Here is an 18442-nt window from a genome sequence, read left to right as displayed (position 1 = left end):
TCAATACGGACAAGACAAGCTTTCACACTTCCTCTATTTCACAACTCTGAAGATTCAAGTCCTCTTGCTTGATACAATAATGGTTCAACACTTTATCTAGGACATGACTTCTCTTATTTGGTGAAGCTTGATAAGGCTTCTTGATAGATACCATCATTAGAGATATTGCTTGACTGAGATCATTAAGGTTTCCACCGAATGGTGTTTGACATTAGTTGTTGTCTTATATAAGCTTTGACATCTTAATATCTAATCACAACAACTTGATCACCACATTAGATGAAGATTCAACCGAATAATATTGTCATCATCAAAACCAAATAGGTCAACAGATTGCTGCAAGCACATAGATCCATAATCCCATATAGAAACCACATATAACATGATGTTGCACGTCTAAAAGTACTCCTAAGAAGGTCAAACCACCATCATATTTTGAGCACGTCAACTGGCTTTATCTGAATTATCGACTTTCACAATCCAAACAAATTTCTAGTAAGGTGCTCGTATCAGTAAACCCTCCCCTTCCCCACCTTTACCAAACATGTAACATATTGCGGAGGTGTCTGTTTTTATGCACAAATACATTAACCGAATTGTAGATGCTAAAGATGATGATAACCACATATTTTGTGATGTTTCAGCCCTAGTATTAATGGGAGAGGAGAATCAGAAACTTGTCCGTGAACATCTTCTCAACGGTTTAACGGGTCATAAGGAAGATTACATGAGGTTGTACAAAAAAGTGATACGATGAAATTCAACAAGCTTTGGTTTCTAGTAGACTTGGTTTCTAACACTGTGTCAAAAGTGAATGTGTTTCCCTAAAATGAGTCATCTTGTAGCAAGTGCATATGACAGCTTTTTGTCGAGCTAACAAGGAATGGTTTCTCGGGAAAAAAAATCCACAAAAAAATGGCCCACCAAAAATTCTTGCCAAACAGATTATCATTATTATATGCATTTTAAATATGCACATTTTGTATAAATTTATTTAAAATCGAGATATCTTCTAAAAAAAACATTCATGAGAACTCATTTCATAGAGGTAATAGCTGCTTGGGATAATAGTTTTTAGTTAGGAGGGATGAATTTGACAAATTTAATGATATTGATTTTAATATTAGTTTTTAAAAGTTTTGAAGTAGAAGGTTTGATGTTGTATGATAAAAAAAACTCATTGAAACCTTCAAAGAAAGTTTGAAAGAACATGTATGAAAATGTTTTTGACACGAAAATAATTAAAATTAAAAATTTAAATAAGGTTCATTTAAAAAATTAAAATGAATATGATAAATTATAGTTTGAACCAAGTCATTTTTAGGATTTTTTTTTAAATAACCACAATTTTCAAAAAAAAATCCAAAATAACCATTTTTTCAAAAAAAAAAAATCCAAAATAACCACCTTTCAAAACAGATGCGTCAGATGAACTAGCACATCCATTTTGAACCAATAGGAGGCGCCAGCTTAAGTGGCGCATGCATTGGATGCCTCATGAAGAGGCGCCAATGCCTTTGGCGCATGCATATTGCATGTGGTGTATGCGCCAATTCATCTGGCGCATACACCCTTCTATTATTTTATTATTATTTTTTAATTTAATTTTTAATTATTTTTTTATTAAATAATTAAAAATAATGTAAAAAAAAATTATTCATGATATAATAAATGTTACATGGGATTGACAAAAATTTAATGATCGACATCCAGGTGCGTTAGTTTGTCTTCGAGGTCTCCCACGATTTTCCTGAGGTGTTTAGGGTCTTTGCGTGCTGACCTAATCGAACAATGGCTGTGTGTTTTGGTGATGGGATGTTTGAGTGGTCATTGGTGGGGGCTACGATGAAGTGACCCATATGAATCATCTGGGCTATCACTACGCCAAAAACTGGAATAGACAACGCACCTTAGAGGGCGCTTTATTACAAAAGCGCACTCCAAAGTGAAGCGAAAAAATAAGGAGCGAACAACTGGAATAGACAGCGCACTTTAGAGGGCGCTTTTGTAATAAAGCGCCCTCTAAGGTGAAGCGAAAAAATAAGGAGATAGAGGGACAACAATACAGGGCGCTTTTTAGAAAGCGCCCTCTAAGGTTACCCTTAGAGGGCGCTTTTAAAAAAGCGCTCTATAAGTCCATGTGCATTTCCAGTTTATAAAGCGCTTTTGGAAAGCCTTAGAGAGCGTTTTCATAAGCGCCCTCTTAGGCCCCCTTTAGAGGGCGCTTTTTTTCCACAAGCGCCCTCTAAGGTCCCCTTTAGTAAACATTAAAATTATAACATACTGCGCGTTTTGTTATTTCACTCTCTGTTATTTTCGTTCTTTTTCACGTTAGGGTTCTCACTGCTACGATTTTCGCTACTTCTAAGGCGTTCTCCTTCCACCTCTGTTAGATCTACGACGTTTCCTCCTTCTATTAATTCGTTGTTAGCTGTTCGATTTTGACACCATAGGTATTTTTCTAATCTTCATATTACTTGGTTTCTCTTCTGACGTTCGCTATTGTTCATTTTTGGTTTCATTTTTCTTGGTTCATACATTTATTGAGTATTCTCAACAATAATTATTGTGTTGCAATGCTAGCAATGGAGACTAGGCATTATGGGTTAAATTTCACCAACTGTTCCATTTGTTTCTCGATGTAGAAAAAGGAGGCAGCAATATCTAAAACACCTTCTACCAATCAAAGGTACACTATGCAGCTTATGAGTGTATTTATTCTAGCATACATAGCGTAGCTAGTAACTTAAGAAGTTTAGGTATGGATGTTATTTGATAGAGTAAATTAGAGTCGACTATTCTTCTGTTAGCTTTCAGTTAGACCATTATACAATTCTACATATATATTTTCTAGTCAATGTTTATCTTTTGTAAAAACTATATGATGATATATAACTATGCTACAAATTAGTGCATACCACTAATGCTTAATGCATGGTTCATACATTCTCATGCTATTGAAGTCAGAGATATCTGAAAATGTTGAGAAACTAACTCAATAAACCAAAATTGTTTTGGTTTTGGGTTGTTGTTGGAGACATGAATGTCCTGCACAGAGACTAACTCAATAAAGCGAAATTGTTTTGTCTCATCCCATTTTTGGTTTCTCTTCTAAAATTGTTTTTTGTTTATTCTAATTAGTAATGGATAATACATGGATGTCTTCTAATCGATTGTCGAGAGAGTACGAGAATGGGTATCAGAATTCGTTAAGTTTGCCGTTGCGCACGCCGAAGACCCTAGTAGAATGATATGTCCTTGCTTGGGTTGTTGTTATGGGAAACGGGTTGACGCAGTTCAGTTGACATCGCATCTAATGAGGCATGGAATTGATCGAAGTTATACATGTTGGAATTTGCATGGTGAGAAAAGTAACGAGATTGTTCTAAGTGAAGTTAAAGTTCCAGAAGGGTACTCTTCAGATATTAGAAGACTTGTGTCTATGAAAGACCTCAAGTTAAAGAGTTTAAAGACCCATGATTGCCATGTTATAATGGAACATTTTCTCCCAATAGGTATACGTTCTATTCTTCCAGAAAAAGTAAGAAGCTCTATAACTAAGTTGTGTTCTTTCTTCAAGTCAATTTGCAGTAAGGTGATCGATCCTGCGATCTTACCAATGTTGCAAAAAGAAATCGTTATTACTTTGTGTGAGCTTGAAATGTTTTTTCCTCCATCATTTTTTGACATAATGGTACATCTAGTTGTTCATCTTGTGAAAGAGACACAATTGTGTGGACCAGCTTATATGAGATGGATGTACCCTGTTGAACGTTATATGAAAATATTAAAAGGGTACGTGAAGAACCGAAGTCGACCAGAAGGTTGTATGGTTGAAAGATACATTGTTGAAGAAGCGATTGAGTTTTGTACTGAATATTTGTCTAATGTTCAGTCAATCGGACTCCCCAAGTCTCAACTTGTCGAAAAGAAAGAAGGAAAAAATCTAATTGGAAATAAAATCGTGGCAGTATCAAGGGTCGAACGGGATCAAGTACATTTGTATGTTCTGCACAATGAGAATGAGGTTGAGCCGTATGTTGAAATTCACAAGGATGTTCTCCGAGGTTTAAATCCCAATAGAAATGAAAATTGGATAGTACGAGAGCACAATCGATGTTTTATACCTTGGTTTAAGGATCATATTTATTCAAAGTATTATTCAGATCCCGCTTCAATAACAGAAAGGTTGAGATGCTTAGCATATGGTCCAAGTTTCCATGTTTTTTCTTATAGCGCATACGCGATTAATGGATACACATTTTATACCAAAGAACAAGATGATAAAAGTACTATGCAGAATAGTGGTGTCACCGTGGTAGCTGAAGCAATGCACATATCAAGTGTGAAGGACTTAAACCCCAAATTTGCAAATCTGTCGTATTTTGGTGTTATCGAGCGCATTTGGGTGTTTGATTATGAGAAGTTTCAGATTCCTATATTTGGTTGCAAGTGGGTTGAAAATAATAACGACATTCAAATGGATAAGTCAGGATTTTTGCAAGTGGATCTTAATAGGGTGGGATACAAAGATGAGTCTTTTATTCTAGCCTCTCAAGCTAGACAAGTGTTCTATGTCAATGATCCGAAAAGTACGAAATGGTCTATAGTTCTTTTTTCCTACAAAGTAATTGATGAAAACACTGGAGATCAAGGTGATATTGATGTTGAGATTGAATCGTTTACCAGAATGATCAAGATGAGAATATTATATCAAATGATTCATATATTAGAAATGATCATAATGAGGGTATTTGGATCAATCCAACCGTCCGTGTTGTTAAGAGACATGTAGAACATATTCCAACCAAGAAAAGAAAGAGAACTTAGTGAAAAAGGTACAGGTCAAATGATTTTAATTGTTTTCTTTATTACAGGTAAAATGGCTTTTATTACAGCAAAGCGAGTCAGTTGCATCAAAAAAAAAGGTATAAACACAATTATATGATATTTATGCATAGAAAATGTTAATTCTTGATCTTATACTTCACCTAACTAATTTTATGATATTTTAGGTTCATGCTATTGATATTGAACAAAAAGAGGTTGTTGCTAAGAAGACTGCGGCTAGCAAAAAAACATACATCTCAGAGATGCTTTTGCTACTTAGTTTTATTTCTTTTTAAGTTATGAATTGGTTGTATATTTAGAATCTTTAGAAGTTAAACGATTATATATCAGTGGATTGTTGTATATGTATGGATTGTTGTATATAAGGCTTGTTGAATGCAATGTGTGAAAAAGGGCTTCAAATTATACAGTTTTAGGTGTACTGCTTCAATATACAGGTTGTCTAAAATAAATAAATAAAATATAGCGCTTTTTTTAAAAAAAAATTAAATAACCACCCACTTTAGAGGGCGCTTTCCAAAATAAGCGCCCTCTAAACCCTTTAAATTTCCACTTTAGAGGGCGCTTTCCAGTAAAAGCGCCCTCTAAACCCTTAAAAGTTTCCACTTTAGAGGGCGCTTTCTAGTAAAAGCGCCCTCTAAACCCTTAAAAGTTTCCACTTTAGAGGGCGCTTTCTTTAAAAAGCGCCCTCTAAAGTGGCCCTTAAAGGGCTTAAAGAGCCACTTTAGAGAGCGCTTTCACCAGGAAAAAAACGCTGTCTTTACCTATGCCAGCGCCAGATTAGAGGGCGCTTTAAAGCGCTGTTATAGGCCAAAAAAAGCGCCCTCTTTTCCCTTATTTGGCGTAGTGTATAGACGGTTATGGTTGAAGCATATGGTTGTTGGTGGGTAGGGTTTGATTCTTGGTTTTGTGGTTGGGTGGGTGGCATGAATTGATTGCGGTGTTGGGTGTTTGGTTGTTGGGTGGATGACATGAATGGGTTGCGAAGTTGGGTGTTTGGTTGTTGGGTGTATGTGGTAGGTTGATGGTGTGAGGTTGGTTGTTGGGTTTGGGTGATTTGACATTTGTGTTGGATGGAGACTTGTTATTAGGCGTACGATGACGAAGCTAGTTGGCGTGGATCAATCAAATATCGCGGCTCAGACATAAATTGTTGTGTTGTCACCAACCTAAACCATGTTATATATTATTGAGTTGGTCTTGCACCATGGATGACTGGTTCGTTTAAGATGTGTTGTCGTCGATTCCTCCATTGACACATCTCTTTTGCAAAGTCTCTCCAGTCGGAATAATCCCATTGGGCATCAACTCTTTTTTGATGTCAATCTTCCAAACACGTCGGAGATTCTAGAATTTGTTGTTGCATACCGAACTACAGTTTTACCCGGTCACTCTGGTGCATTTCCACAGTAGTGAATCGGATAATTGGTGTCTTTGTTATCCAAACTGCAACATCGTCATGGTTAACTTGATGATCAAGACCCAGATATGGCATCCAGATAAACTATACAACAATATGACACAATTAGATGATAAATAATTTAATAAGTATTTTAAAATTAAAATAGAGTTGTGTAGGAGTATTACATCGTCTAGTCCAATAGATTGCGATAGACTACTATAGTGTGTTTCAGACACCTATTGTAGTTCATCCCCCTTAAAGACCATCTAGATAAAAATATATATATATTATTTACAGTTAATTGTAATATAAAGTATCATTAATTAAATGGTAAAGTGTTAAACTTACTTTGTTGCAAACGGGAACATGAATAGGATCTCGTTTACCGGGGCGAGTGACGACATTCTTGACCAACCCCATGCTTTGTAGCAAATACACACATGAATAAAAAGTACAAGTATTTTTTTTTTTGGTATTTTTACACATTGCACTATATAGATGGGCCAATATAGCTGAACCCCAACTATATGTGCTTACCTTATTAATGTTGCGTAACAACGGTAAATACATAATATTTACTGAATTACCTGTACTTTCTGGAAATAAAAAATTACCAAATAAAATCATAATATAACACCGAGCTTTAATTATTTTTTCGTACTTGGTTGATTCTTCAGACAATATTATACTCGTATAATATTGTTTAAGATATTTTAAATTTATACCTTGTCCCCTAGCTTGACCGGATGACTCTCCCTCAGTTTGGTCGTCACACAAAGAGGCCCCAATAATTCATTACAGATAGAGTTGTCCTGGTTAACTATACCATTCATGGCCTTACCATCTATATGGAGACCCAACAACTTGTATACGTCCTCAAGTGTGACGGTACACTCACCAAAAGGAAGGTGAAATGTGTGGGTCTCGGGTCTCCATCTCTCCAACAAAGCAAGAATGAGTTTGTAGTCCACCGAGTACGAGACTATGTTGAGGAGATTTCCAAATCCACATCCTCTAATATAAGGTTCTATCAAAGGATCGTGGGGTACATATTCATGTACACGGCATCGAAAACGCTTTGGGTCCTAATAACACATAAGTAAGAAATACAATAAGAAGAAGTAATATATAATACAAATATAGATAAGAAAGATATACGAAATAAATATGAAATAAGTAAAAAGAGAGTGATAACATACAAATGTCGAGATATTCTCGTGTGTTCCTCTGTGCTCATCACCCATAGTCAACAGAGACATAATTTTGGTGAGGTTGAGTGTTGCTGAGGTTGCGTGTGGCAGAGGAAGAGTATGGTAAAGAAAAAATGTAGATGATTAGTGTTGCAGATGATTAGATGTTGTGATTTGAAGCCGTATTTATAGATGAGGGAGTCTTACTAGGTTTGCAACCTATGCAACATGTGATTGGAAGCATGCATGACAAAGTGTAGAGTAGCCATAACCTTAGGTGCATGCATGTGAATATTCACATGCAAGAAGAGGCGCCCATGGTCTTGGCGCATGCATGTGAATATTCACATGCAATGAAGAAGCATCCATGGTCTTGGTGCATAGGTTACTTTTTCATGAAGAGGTGCCCATGGTATTGGCGCCTTGGTTGCTTTATGCGCCTACGGAATGGACGCCTGTTTGGACTATTAGGGAAGAGATTCTTGTGAGATTCCTTATGTGCATGCGCATGCTTTGTGTGTGCAGAGATTCTATCAGGCGCATGCATTGTGTGTTCTTGTCTCTGCATGGATTCTTTTCTCTGCATGGTCAAGTATGTGCAGATGAATTGCGTGATCAATGCATTCAATGTTTACGCTATTTAAGTGCATCAAAATAACATATCAATGCATTCAATTTCAGTACCCATACAGATCAAGAGAAACACTAAAGTTAGATTTTAAAAAATGACTTCCTCACAACATTACATGATCAGTGCCTATATCGAAGGTGAAATATTTGAGCATCAATTATTCGGTTTTTATTTTTGCAACACAGAGGTAACTCAGTTTACAATAAATCAAGGATCAAAATTTTCACATCTGAAACAAAGAATAGAAAAGAAATTGCAGTGCAGTCATGTGGGTCAAATCATCTATAAAAATCCGATTTGGTTTGTAGAAAACCGGGTGAATTTTTATCAGAAGAAGATTCGAGATGATGACGATGTTCAACATATGTTTGTCAGTCACGAACAATCTCAGTACAACGATATAGAGTTGTATATATTACCACAACAACAACAAGTGTCTCAGTTCATTGAAGGGGAGGCTGCTGAGGGATGAAGTTTTTTCCTAAGAAATCTCCGATTGCACGTTGCACCTCAACCTAACTTATGTTTGATCTCACAGACACCCTTCAATCATCAATGCATATGATAACATTGATAATGGCTGGCAAGATCCCCCTTCGATGCATGTCTTCTGTATTAGACATATTGCTCAGAATTTCATGCGGGAAATCAAAGACAAAACATTGCGGGAGAAGGTTGTCAATGCAGGTTACGCATTATCAAAACCTTCTTTCAAACACTACTGCGAAGAAATAAGATTGTCAAACGCAGATGCAGTATAGTAGATCAATAGTATTCCATTGGAGAAGTGGATTAGGGCATACAACAACGGTCAACGTTGGGGCCACATGACAACAAATCTTATGGAATCAATGAACTCTGTCTTCAAAGCCATCTGTAACCTACCTATAACCGCTTTGGTGCAGGCAACATATTTCAGGCTAGGGGCGTTGTTTGAGACCAGACGTTCCAAATGGAGTTCATTGTTGCAATCTGGAAAGTTGTTTAATGATGCTTCAAGGAAATTCATTAGACATGAAGCTGCCAAAGCAAACACACACGTGGTCACGGTGTTTGACCGCACTAAAGGTTGATATAGTGTTGTCGAGTCCATGGATCACAATGAGGGCATGTCGATGGGACAGTACAGAGTCGAACTAGATAGAGGTTGGTGCGACTGTGGAAAGTTCCAAGCCTTTCGTACGCCCTTCTCCCATGTCATTGCGGCATGTTCAAAGGTTCGAAGGGATCCATCCTACTTGCTATCTGACATTTACAAAGTCATCATATAAAATTAGTTTTTCCGTAGTGGCAAAAGAGAATTACTGGCCAGAATATCAAGGGGACATCGTCTAGCACAACGAAGTTATGCGAAGGAAGAAAAAGGATCGTCTAAACAGCACCTGCATTCAAACCGAAATGGATACGACGAACAAAGTTGTTAGATTATGTAGTTCATGCCGTCAGACAGGTCACAATCGTACTAATTGTCCTAGTGTTGGAACGAGTACAATCAGATAGATTCACATGTACCTCTATTGCAATATATGAAAAAATAAATTCATTTCATATTATAAGTTTGTGAGGAAATATCATTACATAAACAACAACACAAATAATTAAAACAACTACAATACAATAACTAAGCGATTACAACCATCAAAACAATTTTAAACATGTAATGCATCATCTTATGAACGTCTCGATCAGTCTTAATATACATCCATTCACGCACTTCTCCATTTTGTTTGAACGTGGGCACAAGCCATTGGATTCTTCTAATCCTTTCACCATCCCCAATTTCTCCATCTAACCAACTGTTCAACGTCCGATTAAGACGTTCAAACGAATCTATATTCCAAAGTCGAATCTTTATCGGAGACGCAACGACGGAAAATATTAAATCGGCATTTCGCTTGTGAATGTATTCAGACATGGTTAAAACTAAAAAACTTGAAGGTGAGTGAAGTTGAATGAAAGAAAATATGGTTGTATGATAAGATTTGTGTGAAAAATATTGCATACAAGGCGAGGTATTTATACAAAGGAGATAGAAAATGCATGCGCCAAAGGGATAAGCGTCTGACATGTCAAGACATGTAGGCGCTAGAGGCATTGGCGCCTTTTCAGGAGCCAAATGCATGTGCCATAGGCATTGGCACCTCTTCATGAGGCTTCCAATGTATGCACCAGAGGTATTGGCGCCTATTCATGATGGAAAATGGATGCGCCCGTTCATCTGGCGCATCTGTTTTAAAAGCTGATTATTTTAGAATTTTTTTGAAAAAATGATTATTTTAGAATTTTTTTTTAAATTGTAATTATTTAAAAAAAAAAAAGTTCTATTTTTAAAATATGGTATTTAAAGCGAGAGATGTGAATCTATATACATTTTTTCAAGAGTTAGATGTGAAATAAAATAGATGTGCATGCTCTTACTTTGTTCATAGTCTATTTCAGCAACCAGATTTGTAGTTGCAATAAGATGAGAGGTTTTGTCTTCCTTTTTTGGATAGTCATGTTTTTCTCATAAAGTTTAAACCTTTCTCTTTCTTTCACCGTTTCACTTTTACCCCTTTTGACTAAAACGACAAAGCCTGTTTCCGTGGTTATACTTCAACGTGTTCACTTGTGGTGCTCAAATTTGATGCTTTTAAATTTAATAATGATAAATGAAACATAGAAGAAAAGAAAAACAAGAAGTTGTTTTTCTTTGTTTTTAAGTTTATTTTGTTATGTCATCACTTCAGCTTCAAGCCATCAATGGAAAATCTCAGCTTTTAGTGAGGACTCCATTCCCAAACAAGAAATGTGTCAGAAAACCCTTCATTTTGAGACCACAGGCTGTTTCCTCCAAAACCCAGGTACTAAATTACTCTTTCTTCAATTGTTGTTATGTGTATTGTTATGTTATGTTATGCCTCTTTGTTTTTCTCTGTATCAAAGATTATGACGTTTTGGTTTTTTATAGAGGATAATGGAGAGTGTTTCTGTGAGTGGAGAAGTTGGTGGTGCTGGTGGAGCATACTCATATCAAGCTTTGAAAAGATTAGACCAGCTATGGTCAAACATTTGCTCACCTCAACAAGGTTCATGTCATTCAATGATTTCTTATTCTCTATGAAGCACGCACGTTAACACCAATACTGACGCGTCGACACTTATAAATAACAATTTGTGAAAATGATTTAATTGAATGAAATCAAATGTGTCAGTATTAGTGTCAGATACCAGACACATCTTCAATCTGAAGTGTCAATGCAACCTTATATGTCTTGTAAATTGGTAACCTTCTTATAAGATGATATGTATGTATTGTAGTTGTGCAAGAACCTCAACAAGTTGTCTCTACAATACCAAGCTTGTTTACCTCATCTGATCTTGCTGACAAAGCAGAAGGCTCATATGATGTGATAGTGTGTGGAGGTACTCTTGGAATTTTCATTGCCACAGCCTTGTGTGCTAGGGGTCTTCGAGTTGCCATTGTCGAAAGGAATGTGTTGAAAGGGGTAATTTTAGCTCTATTCACACATCTATTCCTAGATAGAAAAGAGTTAATCTTTGATTTGTTTTTGTTGCTTTGATCATTAGAGAGAACAAGAGTGGAACATATCAAGAAAGGAGCTTTTGGAGCTTGTAGAAGTTGGAGTCTTGGAAGAAGATGACATCGAAAGAGTCACATCAGCAAAATTTAATCCTGTATTTGCTAAACTAATAGTTTGATTATACTTCATGCCATTTTCTAATCTCCTCCTTTTGTATTTTGATATCATTTTCAACTAGCTTTATAAAGATCGTTTCATGAACTTTGCAGAATAGATGTGGATTTGAAAGGAAAGGAGAGATATGGGTCAACAACATTCTTAATCTCGGTGTTTCGTCAGTCTCCTTCCCATAAACTAATTTGATATACCAGTAAAGTATTCACATAATTGTTGTCTTCTGTTTAATCTATAAATGAGTAATTTTATGTATGCTTTTATTCTGTTAAATCTCCGAAACATGCGTTTTACATTTACTATATGTGTTGCAGTTCCCAATAAATCGAGTATTTTACTTAGGACCGTGCAGAAGATGCATATCTTGCCTATTGTAATTTTTTTCTCTGCCATTGCAGACCTGCCAGGCTTATAGAGATTGTAAAGAAACGTTTTATCTCCCTTGGTGGAGTCGTTTTCGAGGGTTTAAGTGTCTCATCCATAAGTGTTTACGACGATGCTGCAGTGAGTTTATTTGATGATAGAGGATAATGTTAATATTTACTTCATATAATGATAAAGAAACATGAATACATGTATGATTTTATTTTTCAGATTCTGAAACTTTCCGGTGACAAAATTTTGTCATCTCGTCTTATAATCGATGCAATGGGGAACTTTTCCCCTATTGTAAAACAGGTAAGGAGTATAAACATAAACGCTCTTTCATTCTCTCGGTGCTCTTTCACTGTCATATTCAATGTTTTTTTTACAGATACGACGCGGGAGGAAGCCTGACGGTGTTTGTCTAGTTGTTGGAACCTGCGCGCGTGGCTTTGAAAATAACTCCCTTAGCGATGTGATATTCAGCAGCTCAACCGTAAAGAAAGTTGGAGATTCGAAAGCACAATATTTTTGGGAGGTAATGCTTTTACTGTATCAACTGAAATATAATATCATCAATTTTTTATTTTAAACATTTTTCGTCGAAATCTTTACAGGCATTTCCAGCAGGCTCGGGTCCACTTGATCGTACTACTTATATGTTCACTTATGTAGAACCTCAACCAGGATCCCCGAAACTGGAAGAATTGTTGGAAGAATACTGGGATCTTATGCCAGAATATCAGGCTAGTTTTCTTTTCTTATCTTTTGTTACAGAAATAGCTTTTACATAAGCAACTGTATGATAAATTAAGCTGCGTATCCAAACACGGAACTTATCCTCGTCTGTGTTCAGTTGTTCTTCACAACCAACCTAGAATCTCAACAATGGCTGTCATTAATTCATAAAACTGTTGTTGAATATATCATACACGCTATCAGTTGTGTATACGTCTGCGTTGATTATGCTAATAATCCATCAGGTTTCGGTTGTTTTTACCGAAGCTAATCCATAAAGTTAGTACCTTACATTCTCCAAATATTTCTTTTGTTAAAGTCTATGTCAGACATCTAGAGTTAGCCTGATGTGTTGTTTTTATTCTTCTGTGTTCAGTTGTGCTGCTTTCTGCTTGATGGTGTGCATTTGCAATTTTTATATGATAGGGTGTTTCACTTGACAATTTAGAGATACTGAGAGTTATTTACGGCATATTTCCAACATATCGCGAAAGGTACTAATATGCACGCAACGCGACCATGTGTTCAGCTTGTTTTATTTCATATCTTACTAATACAACGCTATTACCATTTCTTTTACAATATGACATCGTTTATTGATACGGAGCACCTCACAGCCCACTACCAGCGGCTTTTAGCAGAGTTTTGCAGGTAAATTACATTCTTACACTTCTGACGGTCGGTGAAAAGAAGTCGTCTAAGATATCTGCCATTAAAGTAATGAAACTTTTTCTGTAGTTTGGTGATGCTAGTGGCATACAATCACCGGTATCATTTGGAGGTTTTGGGAGTTTAACAAGGCATCTTGGGAGACTGTCAGCTGGTACGTCTTTCTGCGATATCTGTTGCATTGTTTTTGGTTAGGATTGACTTGTTTTAACTATCGGTGAATGTGAAAATGTTTATCGGTATCACTTTGCGAATGAAGGAATACACGAAGCAATCAGTGGTGATTATCTTGACTCATACAACTTGTCTCTGTTGAATCCATACATGGTACTTTTCTGCTTTCTTTAAACAGTTTGACTAATTCATCAACCTTACGTAAAACCAAATACCGTAATTTTTGTTTAACGCAGCCCAACTTGAGTGCTTCATGGTTGTTCCAAAGAGCAATGTCAGCGAAGCAACAGTCCGAAGATGTTCCTGAAGATTTTATCAATGAACTCCTTTATGCCAATTTTAGTTGTATGCAGGTAGTTCATCTCGCTCAAGGTTATTTTCTTTAATTTCAACCATTGTTTGTGTCGTATTTCTCACAATGTTTTTAAATATCGACACTATAGGACAAATGTTGTCAAATAGCGGCGCTATAACACTGTTACATAGTTAAAAACAGTTATTTCGCATTCGCAGAGGCTTGGGGATCCCGTGCTACGGCCATTTCTGCAGGATGTCGTACAGTTCGGGCCACTTTCAAAGACACTAGGACTGGTTATGTTAACAAGGCCTCAAATACTCCCATCCATATTCAAACAGGTGATTCATAAGATTAACAACTACGCATAGATAGCACAGATAGCTATCTGTGCGTAGTTGTTAAACATTTTTCACTTAAACATCAAAATCGAAATGTATTCACTATCTTAAGAATCTTGTGGCCAAAACTTGAGAAATTGATTTTGTTTCAGGTTGGTATTCCGGTACTACTTGATTGGTCCAGACATTTTGTGATGCTTGGTTACTACACATTGCTCGCAACCTTTGCGGATCCGATTGTGAGGTAATATATTTATCCAACAAGAATGCATAAGTTCAATAATATGATATATCTTTTCTTCTCACATGTTCCATTCATTGCATGGCAAGGCCGTTTCTAAATACACTACCATCTAAGACGAGTTTCCGGTGGAAACGACATCTCGAAGCTTGGAAATATGGATCTGGTCTTGATTACAAGCTATAGGAACTACTTATAAACAATTTCTTTTAACAGTTTCATAGCATGATCCTCAGCAATGTTGTTAAGCGACTTATTATATTTAAGAATCGATTATTCGTGAGTTTTACCATATAAGAATCGATTATTAGGAAGATCTCATTACGACTTGTTGAAAGTGAGATCAATATGTCGAATTCATTTCTATCAATGTAATAACTTATGAAACCATTTGGAAATCTCCCTTTGAATTTTATTGCGTGAAAGATCTAACACTTGCAAATTTTTAAGTGCTTATAAGAATTTAGGAAAGCTTTCAATATTAATTAGACACGAATTTGTTATAGATATTACTATTATTACATATAGAATAAAAAAAAGTTTGGGAAAATGATTTTTGAAAATTAGACTACTATTATATTTAAGCTTAGAATTTTAAAATAGTTTACTTTAGATTATCTAAAGTGGGGATTTTTAAAGTGAGAATGTGAAGCTAGCGGAAATATACCCGAACGTATCGCACGTTCGAACATATAACAGAGTCGCCATCGAATTTTATTGATTGCAGAAGGAAAGGGAAAACATCGATAAAATCCGGGGGAAAGAGATATGTTGGATAAGGAAGTCGGTTATGCAAAGAGAAAGTATTAACATCCTAAACATCCGTGGTACTCTGTGGGAACTGTTTTGATTGTTCTCGCTCGAATAGGTGTTATATCTAAAGATTACTCGCAAAAGAATGGGAAAAGGAAAGAAATAGATAGAGTGCTCGGTGAGGATTGGGCCCTCATGCCTACGTATCCTCATAGTGCAATGAGGAATTCAGAGCTTCGTAGTTCAAGGAACCAGAGGCGGGAGGTGAAAAGAAATGTGATCAATGTATGGTCTGAACCCAAAGAATAGTGTTTTGAACTCCAACAGGAGTGAAAAGATGAGCCCAAGAGTAAGGTGGTTTTTACCAGTACGTGGGCTAGTAGGCCGTCGCTATAGGGTAAAGCCGAAAAGACGAAGAAATAGGTGTTTGGGCACAATCCCAAACATCTCTTGGTTCACAAGGTGACCCAAGAAGGAGCACAAAAAGGTAGTGTATTTGGTTCAAAGGTAACTGATATATCACGTGGACTTAATGAAGGTAGAATAATGAATGCATCGTGAAGATGAACGGAATGAAGTGACCAAAGTCACAGAATTGAATATTTGAAAATAAGTGACTGAAGAAGTATTATTTGAAACCGAAAGGTGAAAGTTTATTGGAATCCATAAAAGAAATGAAATTCGTACCATAGAGGGAAATAGCTCTAACCGATACGTGGACTAGTAGGATCGCCACTATAGGGTGTTTGGCCAAAAAAGGAGGAATTAAGTGTTTGAGGGTGTAGCCCAAACAACTCTAGGTAGAAATGCGGATTATTCGCTATACATCCGGAAATGGTATGTATGGAATTCCAAAGAAAGTGTATTTCGATGTCAAATGAATAGTATGTCACTGGATGAATGATTTATGATCGAAGGTAGGTAATGGATAGTGAAAGATATGGATGGTTCCCTAAGGCGAAGGAGGAATAATTAGAAGTATGCTCGCAAAGGATTTGCATCCTCATGCCTACATATTCTCATCGTGCAATGAGAAAATCAGAGCAATCGTAGTTCGAAACCACAAGAATAGAAAGAGAGAGACATTTGTCTAAGCGGCGGGGGACTCACAAGACAAACACCAATTTAAGGAATGATTGCAGTACTGCATAGTACAAGGAATAATACATCACTGGATGGGGAACAAACAGTTCGAGATCAAGAAGGATAGTATCTTGGATCCAATAAGAGATAGACTTTGAATCGAAGAGCAAAGTAGGCATTTACCAGTACGTGGGCTAGTAAGACCGCCACTATATGGTAAAGCCAAAAAGAAAGACTGAATTAAGTGTTTGGGCATAGTCCCAAACAACTCTCGATTGAGGAGATGGACTGTCGTTAAGATATCCCAAAAGGATAGACAAGGAGTCCAAGGAGAAATATGATTGATCTCAAAAAGATGGTATAGATTGAATGAATGAAGGATGATTGATTGATAAATAGGGTAGCTCGCGAAGAAACTAGGTTCTCCTGCCTACGTATCCTTATAGTGCAATAAGGAAATCAAAGTTTTCGTAGTTCAGCCCACTAGGGCTGAAAACAAGGATGATTGGAGGCAAAAGAATGTGATTGAATGATTGAATTGAAATGATTAGAAAGGAGAGATGAATTGAGAGACTTGACAGTCGATTGATAGGAATCATACTAAAGTCTATGAATAAGGGCGAACGCTTTGAATATTTGGGGCCTACGCCTCATACACAAAGTTGCTCTAGACAAGGATAGGAGAAACTCCGTCTCATCATTCCCTATTGCTTAAGGCTCGTAGCGCATGATGCTTCTCTTGACTAACAAGTTGTTGGTGAAGAATCTTCATTGTTGATCCTTGTGTTAGTGTTGACTTTGTATGGAGAAGACTTGGTAGTTTAATCGATTTGTATCGTACTAAAGTCTATGAATAAGGGCGAACGCTTTGAATATTTGGGGCCTACGCCCCATACGCAAAGTCGCTCTAAACGAGAGTCATTCCTTACTACTTAAGGCTCGTTTCGTACAATTTGAATCGTATTTACTAAGTGTTGGCCTTTCATTTATCTTGTATAATCCACTGCTTTGTGTTACTGAGGATGCCTTGATTGAGAGTCTGACTTGAGGCTTCGAGTTCCACATATTAGAAGAAAAAGTCTCATTAAGTGACCAAGGATCTTTTGGTCACTCCTATTAGACTGTGGGATTATACGAGGTCAAATAGTTGATCAAAATTGCTTTTGATTGACTTGAATCGAGGGTTTGATTTGATTTTGAGAAATAGATTAATCATAATCTAATGGTTAGAATTGTATTCAAAAGCTATTCCTAAGGGAGCATGCACATGTTAAGGTCAAATTAATCATCCATCAAGTATCACACGAAAATTAAAAAAATCAATTATTTTAAATCAAGCCCTAATCTAAGGGAGCATGCAACATTCATGAAAAAGTCATATTAAAAGGTCCTAAAGTTATTAATCTAATTACTTGATCAAAGTATATTTTATCAAATAATTAAATCAATCAAGAGAAATCAAATCATGAATTAAGTCAAACTATTTATATCAAGATTAGGACATCATGAAAAAAAAGTTAAAGGAAATAAAATGTCAAAATTAGTGTCAACACGTAATCCTAATTTTCTAACTAATTTTAATCTAACTCTAATTATGAAAATTAATCATAATTAATCATGAGAACTGGAATCCTATTTTTATTAAGAAAAACTAGATTGTCTCTAATTAAGAAAAAAATAAAATCTGATTTTTTTCCTCTTATTGTTTTTGAAATGTTTAATAGATTTTTTTTTTTTAGTTTGTTCATAATTCAAAACCCAATATAAAAGCATTGCTTCTTAAAATCTAAGAAATTTTGTGTATTAATTACTAATTCAATTAAAATTAGTTGTTGTTTTTAATTGTAAAACAACCTATTAATTAGAGGTTGCAACCTGAGGAAATAGGAATTAGGCCAAAAATGCATTGCCCAATAACTGCTACTAATCGCCATGTTTATATAAAAGAAATGTCAGCGAGAAATGATGTGCAGGATAATTGAATAGCCATGATTGTTATTGACATAACTAAAT

At 36.1% G+C, this 18442-nt stretch overlaps 1 protein-coding gene across 2 annotated transcripts; it reads left to right on the top strand.

Moving 5' to 3' along the window:
• Nucleotides 1-10474: 10474 nt before the first annotated feature.
• LOC127074916 (uncharacterized) lies at nucleotides 10475-14983 on the top strand. Of its 2 annotated transcripts, XM_051016334.1 has the most exons (17): nucleotides 10475-10917; nucleotides 11025-11142; nucleotides 11375-11562; nucleotides 11645-11752; nucleotides 11868-11932; nucleotides 12171-12276; nucleotides 12367-12450; nucleotides 12527-12673; nucleotides 12753-12881; nucleotides 13300-13367; nucleotides 13491-13524; nucleotides 13612-13696; nucleotides 13802-13869; nucleotides 13953-14069; nucleotides 14230-14352; nucleotides 14505-14596; nucleotides 14683-14983. In XM_051016334.1, the coding sequence occupies exons 1-17, from the start codon at nucleotides 10789-10791 to the stop codon at nucleotides 14777-14779; spliced, it is 1758 nt and encodes a 585-aa protein (XP_050872291.1). In that variant the 5' UTR covers nucleotides 10475-10788; the 3' UTR covers nucleotides 14780-14983. The 2 variants fall into 2 exon arrangements, with proteins under 2 accessions (XP_050872291.1, XP_050872292.1); XM_051016335.1 differs by lacking the exons at nucleotides 14505-14596; nucleotides 14683-14983 and having other exon boundaries at nucleotides 14160-14304.
• Nucleotides 14984-18442: the final 3459 nt, after the last annotated feature.

The sequence above is a fragment of the Lathyrus oleraceus genome, chromosome 4, assembly GCF_024323335.1.
Source record: "Lathyrus oleraceus cultivar Zhongwan6 chromosome 4, CAAS_Psat_ZW6_1.0, whole genome shotgun sequence".
Lineage (NCBI taxonomy): Eukaryota > Viridiplantae > Streptophyta > Magnoliopsida > Fabales > Fabaceae > Lathyrus > Lathyrus oleraceus.
This window is presented reverse-complemented; position numbering and strand designations above follow the sequence as displayed.

What these genes read in the sequence shown, in the direction of transcription:
- LOC127074916 (XM_051016334.1), top strand. Translation starts at nt 10,789, where the DNA reads ATGTCATCACTTCAGCTTCAAGCCATCAATGGAAAATCTCAGCTTTTA. An exon ending in CTGTTTCCTCCAAAACCCAG is followed by an intron (nt 10,918 to 11,024) that starts GTACTAAATTAC and finishes GGTTTTTTATAG; the next exon opens with AGGATAATGGAGAGTGTTTC. An exon ending in ATTCTTAATCTCGGTGTTTC is followed by an intron (nt 11,933 to 12,170) that starts GTCAGTCTCCTT and finishes CTGCCATTGCAG; the next exon opens with ACCTGCCAGGCTTATAGAGA.